At 36.1% G+C, this 13,157-nt stretch overlaps 1 protein-coding gene across 4 annotated transcripts in view; it reads right to left on the bottom strand.

Moving 5' to 3' along the window:
* Positions 1-13,157, bottom strand: part of ADGRG6 (adhesion G protein-coupled receptor G6) — a 110,426-nt gene that overhangs the window by 16,023 nt on the left and 81,246 nt on the right. For all 4 annotated transcript variants that reach the window (XM_066315569.1, XM_066315572.1, XM_066315570.1 and 1 more), the window contains 6 exons: positions 10,823-10,963; positions 7,633-7,749; positions 6,469-6,514; positions 4,662-4,768; positions 1,764-1,891; positions 185-453 (listed from right to left, as the gene is read on the bottom strand). In XM_066315569.1, the coding sequence (XP_066171666.1) occupies positions 185-453; positions 1,764-1,891; positions 4,662-4,768; positions 6,469-6,514; positions 7,633-7,749; positions 10,823-10,963 (808 nt within the window). The remainder of the gene's footprint in view (positions 1-184; positions 454-1,763; positions 1,892-4,661; positions 4,769-6,468; positions 6,515-7,632; positions 7,750-10,822; positions 10,964-13,157) is intronic.

The raw sequence follows: 13,157 nt of genomic DNA on the forward strand, positions 1-13,157 counted from the left end.
TCCCTCAGTGACAGAGAGGGCTGGCTGCGTTCCAGCACTGCTGCAGGCCAGGGGAAGGAAACAACACTGATATTAATTCTACTCTGCATTTCTGATAGAGAGCTTTTATATGGTAGCATTTGTACAGGGAGTATTTTATACAGCAGCATACATGCTATGCAAATATTGCATCTAATGAACTCACCCCAGCCAATGATGCAAAACTTCAGTATGTATCGCCGTATATACGTGTTGAACACCTTCACTAGAGCAATGTACATGTGAACAGCTTCCAGTCCCATCCATGTAAAGGTGGCCAGGAGAAAAAAGTGCAGAAGTGCAGCTACAGCTATGCAGAGGCCATCAATATCAAAGGATGCAATCCAGCCATCAAGCAAAAAAATCAGGTTAAGAAAGAGGAGGGCTGTGCTCAGATTCATCAGGATTTTGGATGGATAATCTCTTCGTAACTTCCTAATGACAGAAACACAGGCGCACATGATTAACTGGCTGCAATCACACAAGCCCCTATTGCAGCTGGGTTTACCCCTTCACAAGGCCAATAAAAGCACAAGGAACTCCCGCCAGCTGGGTCTGTGCAGTAAAACATAGTGATGTGTCTTTCTGTGTGGGAGTGACCAGGGCTTCAGCTGGGTGTGGTGGGGTAAGTTACCAGTTCTTTGGGTCCATAACGAGTCAATTAACTGCTGCAGTATTTTGGTAACTGATTTTTTTATTAACAAAAAAAAACCCCAAAACAACTCTTTCAAACGAAATACAAACTAGTACTTTTTATTTTAAATGAAAACAAAAAAAGTATGGCTGACTAGAAGGTCACCTGTGACCATTTTATATGGGGTCTTATATGTTAACTTAATTTTTGGAATATATTGTCCAGTGGATGTGGTTTTCTGTTTGCTTTTAAATAGGATCTTAGGAAGCCTGATGAACAAGTAATTTTTTTTTACTGATCCCCACTGAAATACGGGTAATGAGGGACAGCAAAGAATTTCTACCAACTTGAACCAGAGCACTATACCATAGGTAATATAATAGGAATGCAATCATTGAAGATATTTAAAACTTAAAAACCCCCTTCTCCAGCCTCGTCTCTCCATCCTGTCCCCAGAAATTTATCCTTTAGCAGCTTCTATGTCCTGTCCTGTTACTGACAGAATGCTTTCTTTGTGTTGACATGACTTCATTTTGTCTTTTCACTGTTCGTGGAACTGTATCACTTCAAAACTTTTGCCTTCTCTCAAGTCACTTTCTCATTTCAGCAGGACTTCTGTTGAAATTATTGTAACACTTCACAATTTATTTTATTTTTTATCTTATGTCTATTCTTTCTGAAATGCTATAGAATGTAATTGCTCTAGTTGGAAATTTCTCTTTTTAAATTTGGAACTTGTTATGCTCACATAGGCAAGTTTTATTTTGTTTTTATAAAAAGCCTATTTAACAATTTAAAAAGAGTATCTATCTGTTCAAAATCTAGAAGATTCTGTCTTGCCAAAAGGAAAATTTTGATACACATTCACCTTGTTCCCTGGTCTGAGCAGCACAACACATTAGAAACTGGAAAAAAAGACTCTGAACTTATGTCCCCTTGAAAAAGTTTCCACTCCACAACACTGTGACCCTGATTTTGCAGGTTTGATTTTTTTTTCAAACATGGACCTCCTCTCCTAGGCAAATAAACCACACTAACCACATAACTAACTTGTTTTATTCTGCACATACTGGTACTTCTTTGTGATGTTCTTCACAGACTTAGTACTTACTCAAACGCAATGTATGTCAGAAGAGTTGCAGCTGAAAATATGGCAGATATTCCACAGCCTATGTAAGTGATGAAGGTCAGGACCTTGTTGTTCTGTGTGTCAACTTGTGTCACGCTTCTCTGAAGGTCCTGTGAGAGAGAAGGAAGAGACACCAGTTGTGGGCAGCACCTCTGCAGTGAGCACAGCACTCTTTCTTGGTAATTAGTCATGCATTCTGAAAAGCATTCTGGCAATACCACCGTAACCTTGACACTGGGGTTCATTTTTACTGTGTGTCCTCGGTCTGCAGTTGTTACACCTCTCACTTCCTTCCCACAGCTCTCCAAAACATTGTGCTTTAAGTATTTTAACTGCTGGGAACAGCAGATAGAGCCTGATTCTGGTCCTTATAATTCAGTACTGGGAATTCAAATGTCCTTCTCTGGAAGTCTCCACTGTCCAAACTTTTTCACTCCCTTGCTTGTCTACAGCTCTTTTTCAGAAGACATAAGATGTAGAAAAATGTAACTTAAATGTATTCATACTGAAATGTGCAACTTTGTAGGGTATTTCTGGCCTTTTTGTTATTAAAAATCCATAGGAGTCAATGTAACCAATCATCTACAGGTGAAACCAAGGGCAAGATACTGCTTTTTGGACTTAGGGTCTGTTTTGACATAAGAACCACAGTTTTAAATAGAATTGGTCAGAAAAGCAGTGGCAAAGACAATAGAAAAAACACTGGAAGTGAAGTAGGAATATTCTAAGGATTTTCTTCTTTTTCTGTCTAACTGTAACTGCCACATGGTACCATCTCAGAATAAATGCCAGTGTTATTTCCTTTTTTAAGGACAAGAAAATATGAGAATGTTCTGATTTATATCCCTGTGGAGGAAGTGCAAGCAATCACTTAGGGATAATGATATCAATCCCTACAGTCATTGTCACTGTTGTCACTAGCAAAACTAACTAGCAAAAATAAACATTAAATGCTACAAAACTTTGTATGCTTTGTAGGAAAAGGCTGAAGCAGGTGTTTTTTTATTGTCCATTCCAGCCTTATATAACAGTTTATTTATGTATAAGGAGAGTGTTCTTTGGAAATAATTTCTTCTGACTTTATTTAGATACTAAATTAAAATAGAAAAGCAACTGGAATTGTCAAAACTGTGTAAAAATCTATTAGAATGCAGCCAAATTCAATGACCTTCTGCCTAATTTCCTACTGCCTAATTTCAACTAAAACATTCAGGGAAGAAGAGGGGTTCACTGAATATATCCTAAAGAAAGCCTTTTCTTAATCCCTTTGGGGATGAAAAGTGGAACAAGACCATAATTTAGCTTGCAAGAAGACACAAAGTTTGTGACTTATCCACATATTCATCTCAGCAGGATGTGAAGAGAGCAGTTCTATTAAGAAGGGTCTGGAAGGCCAAAGCTGAAAAAGCCAGTGTGGTTTAAGTCCTACTTTACACTGCCACTTCAAACCCCAAATCTGAAGTTACTTCAAATCCCAAATACTTCCACTTAAGAATTATTCCTGCTGCGACCAGGAGCCACATCTTTTCTGCAGCTATGTTATACAGGCCAAAGAATGTTAATTTCAGCTGGGAAAAAAATGTATCAGCCCATTATTGAGCATAAACAACCGCCAAAATTTAAGAAAAGACAGCGCTGTGCCATTATTTCCTGTTGGGATTTTTTTTTTTCTCTGAAAAACACTTCACAAGGGCAAATTGCTGGAGGCAGCTGAAGGCTGGAGGCTATGCTGCTGAGGCTGGAGTGCCCCATATGGTTCCTCTTTAATCTCCTGGATAGATATTGTTCTGCCAGCCGCCCTGTCTGGAGACTTTGCTTAAGGCTCTGACAGAGTAGGACTACGTGTTCTGTACCAGAGCTCCGTGAGCAGTTTTTTCTGAGGGAAGGTCTGTAATATAAGGCATCCCCAAAACTAACTGAAGCCAAGTAAGAAAACAGCCAATATGGGTTTGCACATTGTGCAAAAGGTGCCACTTCATAGTTTATGACATTAGATAAATCTTGTTAAATTTGCAAACTAGATTTGCAAGGGACAAGTCAGCCTTTTGATCTAAGGATGAAAGAGAATTATTTGGCTTCCTTGACTTTTCATCCTCGTTACTATTTCTACTGTCTGGAGAATGTTTTTCTTTCCCTGTTTTTCCCTACAATGAGTGTCCTTTTTTAATTTTTTTCTTGTTCTGAAACCAGCATTTCTAACTATTTCTCATGAGGTTTTTTTTTTTTTTCCCTCCTCCCTGGAATTAACTTCTCTCTTTCTCAATCTGGAAATTTCAAATATACTTAGACTTCTTTCTTATTCACTTCTCTCATTATACACCTCCTGCCTCAGCTGCAGGTCTTTTTTGTCAGACTATACTGTTAAGGGGTATGTCAGAGATCCCCTGTAACTTAGGACTCATTAAAATCACTGTTTTTTCCTGTCTCTCCAGTGAAAAAGTTAGTACTGGGCCTTGGTTGTATTAAGTTGGATGTTATAATATGCTATTTGCATTTTGGTATCACTCAGAAGTCTCAATCTCAGGTCTTTTGTGGCACAGTATTTTTCAAATATAAAAAAAAAATCTCATGGATATATTTTAAGTATTAAAAGTATTTATTCTCTTGTAAAGAATTTAATAATGATAATAATAACAAAAATAATATTCTTCCATTGCTAACTTTATTCATTACCTCATTCCTGAATCCTTATAACTAGCTATTTTGTTATGAAAAGACAACTTTTTGATAACAAGGGGGAAAACCATGTATTATTATTATTAAAAATTATATGCAAAACAAAGAACCCAAATAGCAAAAATGAGAGTTGTCTTGATACTGGACAAAAGCTGCAGTGCTGTTCCTGGGAAAGGTAATTTGGTGAGAAAGGAGTTTGCCTACCATTAGGACCCCAAAATGTGTGAGATGGTTGCATAAGCACACAGTTTCATTTTCATTGGACTCTGCATCCACGTAGCAGCCTTCAGGGTTCCAGCCGCCACTGCCACCTGTGGAAATGAAATATGAGAAACTGCTGTCCAACACATACATGTCACCCCCTCTTTTAGCAGATTCCTCACTTCATCTTGTGTAAACGCAGAAGTGTTTTCTCAAATTGAATGAGCCAGCATTAAAAGCAACTGGGAGAGAAGTAAGCATCAGGCTTCCTAGTTTCTGCACAGAATTGCCTCAGGTGAGGGTCTCAGAAATGGACTACTGAGCAGAAACAATAGATGGAGATATATAATAAAGGTAGGGAGATTTTTGGTCATGAAGATCTACTACGCGGGTCACGCATTAAGACGCACCTTAGTTTCGCCCAATACTAAGATGGTTTTAGAACTCCTTTTTTGCCCCACTGATGTGATGTCTACACCTGCCTGTCTCCCACTCATATATCCTCAGGCACATGAGAGCCTTTACAGCCCAGGAGCAGAGGGTCCCGCCCTTCCCCTCGGCAGCATGTAATGCAGAAGGTCAGAGTGCCTAATCTCAACCATCTCCAGTGGCCCTACAAAGAAACATGAAGTGAGCTATTCCCAGCCACCCCATTTGAAAAGGTCATTCTGAAAAACAAGTAGAAAGATTTTAGGTTTAAAAATTAAATGCTAAAAAGTAAAATTTGAGGGTTTTTTTTATTTTTTCCCTGCTGAAATATGACCTAGTTTTGTGAAATCATTCATATTCTCTGACTCTTAAAGACATTTTTCTCACAGCTCTTGACAAAATTCAGCATAATTTGCTCTGTAATTTCAAGACAATCAAGCACTCAAATTCAAGACATTGTCTCAAAATGTGTAAATGTTTCATCTATGAAGATGTTCCAAAAAAAACCCCTTAAAACTCTCTTTCACTTAAGCAGCCACTGGGAATAGTTTCTTCCCTGTGTGTTTCTCCTTTAATGTGATTCTGAAGTTCAGCTTCCTACTGAGTTTCTGTGGTTTTTTGCTCATTTTTATCCTCCTGCATTCTCCTCAGTTGTTCTGTCTGTAGTTCCTGCTTCGAAATACAAATTTGGATGGCAAATTTTATTTCTTGCAAGACTCTGTGTACTGAACCTCCCCATCCAAAATCCTACAGCTCTATCTGTTTCATTGTAAAGAACAGAAACATCTCAGCATTCATCTCCAAAACAGAAAGATCTGGAAAGCCATCCCAGATAACTTTGTGCAAAGGATTAAGAGACTGAGTAAAACATCACACACAGATTTGGCAGTAGTGACCTTTCTTTGATGAAGAACGGCCTAAAATGTTGCCTTATTAATGCGTGTCTCTGCACGCGACCAAAAAAGCTTAGGATCTGTAACAGTCACAATCTTACACCTACACAACCCATTTTTTAAAAAGAATTAACAGTTAAAAGTATGGCTAAGAACTATTCACCTGTCTGAGTAGCACTATATTTCATTTGCTTTTACAGACAGATAAGTGAAAAACTGAAGATATGGGAAAAAAGTGAAAAAAATTAATTGAAAAAATTAAAGTGTTAAAAATCTTACATTACAAACAAGCTTTAAAATGGAGTATTTAACTTTTGCTGTTACAAGTAAATATACTAACCAGAAGAAATTATACACTTCATTGGGTGGACTTTATTGAATCCTGCAGGGATTGATTTGGAAGCAAAATAGCCAATACTAGCACGAATTTTAAAATTCAGACACATTTATTCTCCTCATGAAAGGAATTAAAGTATTTTTAAACTTACTATTTTTGTCCATATCCCAGAAGACACAGGTAGGTTTAGGATCCTCCTAAGAACAGATGTAAAAGCAGACTTTGTTTATCTCTTCAGACATAAATCTCATCAACATTTACAACAGATGTTGTAATGCATATATTTTCATTTAATGAGCAGAAGAATCCACATCATTAGGTTGTTGAAAACTTGCCTAGTGTCAAGTTAGAGTTTTTTTTTCTGATAGAAAGATGGGTTTGTCCAAATTGCAAAATCTGGAGCACTGCTTCTATGTGCTGTTCGATGGCTCCTTTTGCACATCCTCAGAATAATTAAGTTTTTTTGTGTTACTGAAGTTATCCATCAATATGATGTCTTTACAGAATCTAAATACTTACTACTGTTTACTTCCTTAGGGCTTCTCTGTGAATCCTCTATGTAAAGCCTGAAAATATGCAAATGCCTGCTGATCCCAAGTGTATGTTGTTTTGCCTCACCTTAAAATATTCATTGTAATGCAACGGAAGATAAAATTAATCGAGCTGTGAAAATTACAAACCAGGTTATCATTACATGAACAATTTACTTAGGTATTGCATTTTAACATTTTCTTTAACGTTTCTAGTGCTATTGCCTCTTTTGGATTAGTTACTGAGAACGGAGTCAAGCTCACACATTTTCTAACTGGAACAGTATGTGCCAAAAGGTTCATTTGGTCTGTACTTCCCTAGATTTACTGTATTCATCTTTTAATAATGTGTTTCTGTCCATTCTTCTGATGAAAACCGCATAACAACAAAATAATTCCGGGAACTATTAATAAAGTGAATGATGTTTGGTCAAAGAGTTTAAGTAATTATGAAGTTCCAGTGTAATAAATAATGTCTCTGCTCATAAATATGGTCATTAACAGAGGTTTCATCCACAGTTATTGGCACAGAAATTATTTTTGAGGGGCAGAATCAATGGTCTTGCAGACAAATGTTAGGTCATGAATGGAGTACAATGGATGAGGATTGGAGAGATTATTTGTTTCTACTTTTTGTTTACTTGCTTTTGTTCTATACTTCTTAATTTCAATCTGAGTTTGATCTTAGTCAAAATCCATCCATATAAATCAGGCTTTAGCCAATCTTAGCCTTTACCATATATAATCTGCATTCCTGTTCTTCTGAATAATCAGTCTTGTTTTACCTGAATTTTGGTATGCTTGATTGTAACCTTCACATAATCCTGAAGATCCTGAATGGTTAAGTTTCCAATACTGCATGCCACCACAAAGCTGGTCAAATTGGCAGGATTTTCTGCATCCTTCAAAAAATTAAGAAAAACATAGTAACTGCTTACATGCCACATAACATAACATAAAAGCCAGAGTACACAGCTTCATTTTTGCAGCGTGCCAGAATAAGTAAGTTGTCAGCATTTCTGTACTTTTGATCACACAATATAAGAACATTATGTTCATAAAATCAAATTATGGGTTAGCCTCGTGGAAGCTTCCCTATTTTCCTTGTAGCCATAAACATGCATAGGCACAATTATAGAAAGAGGTTAGAAGGCAAACAAAATTATAACTCAAACAATGTGGCAGATAAAAACCCATGATATTATTAGCTCATTTCCCTAAACAAGCATGAATGAGCTCACTTATCTTATTGTTGACACTGTCCTTTAGTAAACGCAAAGTTTTTAGAGAATAAACTGTTTTCTGCATATAGTTGTTAAATCAACCTTCACCTTAAAATGAATGACTGTGAAGTAGTAAACAAATTCAAAGCAATATTACATACTGAAGGAGATAGCATTTTCTTGTGAGGTCTTATATGATAGGAATTTAAATAGAATTCTAACATTATCACTGACCAGAAGAATTTTTAAGCTGCAGATCACAATTTTCCAGAAGAGAAGGTTTTCTTGGAAACTAAATACTTATTGAAATGGAAGTGCATTGGCAATGCTATTTTCTTTTGATAGGTTTCTATTGAAACCTGCATGTTTAGATGCCCAGTTGGGAAGCTTGGTCACTGCCTGTGGCAGATCTTAGGTCAAATGAAGTCTTCTATTGCCACTCACTTTTCCTCCCAAAATCTGGTCTGCCAAACTCCTGAACCCTTGATTCCTTCTGTTCAGCAGTTTTGTTAACATAAGAAGTTGTCAGGTTTCAGCTCAGCACCGGGCTTGTGAGATCCCACCACTCATGAGAGACACAACAGCTTCAGTTATTAAGTGCATATTATCCTGAGAAGAATATTTCATTTTTTTAAGAACCATATCCAAGAATTTTCAGACACAGTAATTCAGATTATACGGGACTATTATGGCAGAATTTCCTAAAACCATAAAAACTGAAGAGGAAAGAAAATGCAAATTTCTAGGCAGTTCTTGATTATTCAGACAAGAAAAAGTCTCTTGGCTGCCATCTAAATTTAGACATCTAACAAAGTCTGTGAAAGTCCTTTGACATATTTCCACAGGTTTCAGTGGATTCTGTCCATAGCAGATGAGAAAAACTAGACACAGTTGGTCTCTTTAGGGAAGGCAATTTAATATATTCTTATGTTATGCAATTTAATCTTATTCTTAAATACTACTTATTTAGCAATAAGGCTATGTTCAGCTGAAGTTCAACAGTTCAGGCATAGATGTTTACACTGAACATACCTGCCTTTGGTGAAGGGAATCCCACCCTGAACAGCTTTTATATAGTCCTCTAAGTAATGGAACCATCTTTAATGAATTACAAAACAAAACTTACTAGAATTCTCTCAGTTGCTATAAAATAACCCATCACCTCCAAAGCTGCAAACTATGTTCCACTGTTACGTTGAGTACTCTTAAGGAATACAGCTCATTGCATTCAGATATTTGTAATTGCATGTTGAAGAAATACGAAATGCAATAAAGGTGAAATACTCTTATATTAATGGATAATGCGATTTGGTTTGAGATGGCATGTGGATCAGTTTACTTGTAGGCCTTATTTTAATCCTGTTTTTCTTTAACTTCCTTTATTTTTAGACTTCCTAAAAATGTGAGGATCCCACATTTTTAATTCATGTGTGACAAACACATCACTCATGAAGTGTTTGAAAAACACACAAAAAATGAAAGGCACCTTAGTTGCAAATTAAGGAGCAATTTTTATGGTTTTTGTTTTTCAATGGCTTATTAAGTACCAGTTAGAAATGCACTCTAGCACCATTAAGGGACACATTCTGACTTCATATGATTTTATGCCATTATGATCAGCCTCCATCTGTATTCTTCTGGGTTTTTTTAAAATTAAAGATATCCATCCTGTTTTTCTCAAAAGCAGGCTTAAAACAAACACAATTTAAAATTAAAATACTTTGGGGTGTATTTCACAAGGCAACTGTGGGTCATGGGTATTTTCTTGCCTAGATTATCTGAAGAATCTGGATACACTGCCAATAAAAATGATAATATAGGGACAATACAATACTACAGAGTTCTGCGGATGCACAAGAGCCAAAGGTCACTTGAAATATTGATGGGAAAACAAACGCAAGTCTTCCGAGACACATTCTACAGTTCACCATGAAACAATGTTTCCTTCTTAATTAACTCTTGTTTCTTTTGTGTTTCCTTTTTCTTTTTTTTTTTTTTTTTTTCCAAATAAGTGTGGTTTTGGTTTTCTTCTTCCAAGCTGCAAACTCTTCCTAGTATTTCTGGCACCTACCATGCAGGCACTATTTACAATTACCATTTGATAAGACCCAAAAAATAAAACATCAAATCTACCTGAGCATGTTTAGGTCTCAGGTTAAAGTATGGTTATCCTTATTCCTATTAAAATATGGTATTCTTATGAGAACATAGGTATGTATAGTGTTTATATATGAGCAAAAGTTCTCTGGCTGCTAACCATCAGCCCAAGGATTCCAAGTGAATACAAAGTAGTCAGCTGGATATGACTGCTAACCAGCTCCTAAAAGGAAAGGAGAGTATTTGGCAGTGTTATATGCCAAATTCCCTCGTGATAGAAAAGAACCTGGCTCCACTGACTATCATGGACCTATATTAATGCATTTTAACAGAGGTTAAAGGCTTTTTAAAAGGCTTTTGCTGCTTTCTTCTGATTTTAAGCAGCTGGGATACAGTTTTCCATAGATTTCCCTGAGAAAAGGTTTATTTCACATGTGAGAGGAATCTGCAGTTAAACCACTGACTTCAACTCAACTTGAACACTTCAATTATTTTGCTGCTCTGAACACAAGACTGTCTTTAGTGCCTACATTTGCTGTCATATGTTAATTCCTATAACTCATGAAATACTGTGAAATGATTACACTACAGGAAACTTTTGGCAGCTGGCTTTGATTCACCCTATCTAAACGACTCCATGCACATGATTGCTTACCTGAAAAAGACCATTTTTATTGAAGAAAGTAAACTGAGCCCTGGATATAACTTCAAATTCATCTTGACTTAAATTCTTCAATAAACTTGGTGGCAGAACAACAGAAGCAATGGCACTTGTCTGATCCTTGTCAAAATCTATCTGTTAAATAAAAACAACAGGAGAACATGTTCAAACAATAAAGAAACCATCTGTTGTCCACAACTGGGTTCACACTCCTACACAGAAATATCTAGATATGGGACTAGAACCAATCAACACTAAAATGACTTGTGTCTATGTAAGAGTTGATGCAATAAATAATTTTTTTAAAGGCTGGGAGGTTTCCCACTTTTCCAGCATGAGATCAGCCTTCTGCTACAAAAAGGTATTAGAAAAACCAACAAATAAACAAGCTCCTCCACTGCTATAATGATATTTGAGAAATAATGAGATGATAATTATGACAGTCGTAACCATTTTCAGTAACATTCAAGATACTTTTCCTCATAGCAAACAATGTTGAGAACTACAAAAATATGCTCTGAATCTTTCTTTGTAACATTGTATTAGTTGGCTTGATATGCACATCTGAAATTATTCTTTTATGAACTTTTATAGTTTCTCTGTTAAAGAAAGGATATTTAGAAATTATTAGTGTTACTTCTCCATATTCATTGTGCTACATAGCCCAAAAGAAATACTTTCTGACATTATATAATTATATATATATTTACTGGCAATGTATCAGAAATCTAAAAGACCTCTGTGGCCCAGGAATGTAATCAGTGAGTAAGAAATAAAAGAGAATGCAATCCTGCATTTTGTTAGCAATTCTGTGACTGATCAACTCCCCACCATGGCCTACTCAAGGTGTGCCACCATATGCATTGAAGGAAAGGGAGCAAGCCAGCTCACAGTGCCTCTATATTAAAAGCACTTACGAATTTTACTGTGAGATATATGGGAGTCCCACTACTGACTTCCCCAGAGGCATCTTGGTCATGTATTTATGTCTCTCATGGACAACTGTGTAATTCTAAAAGCACCATTAGCTATTAGAAAGTTAAAAGTCATAGGCTATTGACAGATTATTCACCCTTGGAAATCAGTAAGAAGCAGTTCATAGACATCTGACAGGGATAAACGTAGTTCAAACCTAGGTTTTCAGAGGTTGATTCTGCCACAGCAAATAGAAAATGTGTTATATGTGATAAAGATGTCCCATTAGGCATTGTCTACAAATAGAGTAGAAGTGGCTTCTCTGAAGAAGCATGGATATATTACAGGAATAATTTCATAATATGAATCACCAAAACCTAACAGTCAAAAGTTTGGCAAGAAACATAAAGACACAGGGAACTGAAATAGAATCTTTCCAAATTGCCATGGATAAATTTACTTGGTATCTACTTTAAGAAAAAATTACAAAAGAAAAAAAAAATCTGGAAACATTCTGACATACAGCTTGAAGAGTTTAATGTTTCCTGATGAACCTAGGATAGATCATCGCATCCCTGGTGAAAAACCTGGGCTTTCACAAGGGAATCTCCCTTCAGCAGGGATTGCAAATATCTTTCTGACAGGCATGGAAAATATAAACAGTGCCCACAGCTGCTTCAACTTTTCTGGTAGGAAGGATGCTAAGAATTCTCAATCAGCTGTTGGAAAGCTGAAAGTCTGAGAAGAAGCTTGTGTTCCAGAAGGAACATTATAAATAATTTGACAGACTTTGGATTTTATGATTATTTAGGCAGTGCTTTAATAAATTATTCCACGATGAGAAAATTCCTGATGTCCTCAAGTCACAGATGGTAATTCCTGTTATATGTGTGATCAACCAAAACCTGGCTTTAGAATTTTCCTTTCCTCTTTCCATAAATAAAGGATGAAATCTGCAGGAGAAACATTCCTTTGATAACAAAGAACTATTCAGCTTCACAAACAGCTATTGAGCTTCATTAATATGAGAGCTAAACAAAAGTAGATTTACAATCATCATAAGTTTCTGACAAAATTGATTCAAAGAAATTTTAGCTAAAATATCTAGGAATATAAATATGTGAAAACGAAAGTACATTAAATCTATTTTTATCTATTTAAACAAAATCCAAAGTCTACATGCACAAGTCCTAAAGCCTACTATATTACTACTACTTTTTCTACAAAGTAGACTTCTCTGTCCTCATTATTGTTTTGATTCTTACAGTATACAGTGTCTTTTAAAATGATCAGACATTTATTAGGATTGCTGTATTGCCAGTTTGGCAATGGAATTAAGTTTCCATAGTATACTTACACTCTAGTGATTAGTCTTTAACTGTTTTTATAATGCCATATTTTGTTGAATTCAGTT

Source organism: Sylvia atricapilla, chromosome 3, assembly GCF_009819655.1.
Source record: "Sylvia atricapilla isolate bSylAtr1 chromosome 3, bSylAtr1.pri, whole genome shotgun sequence".
Lineage (NCBI taxonomy): Eukaryota > Metazoa > Chordata > Aves > Passeriformes > Sylviidae > Sylvia > Sylvia atricapilla.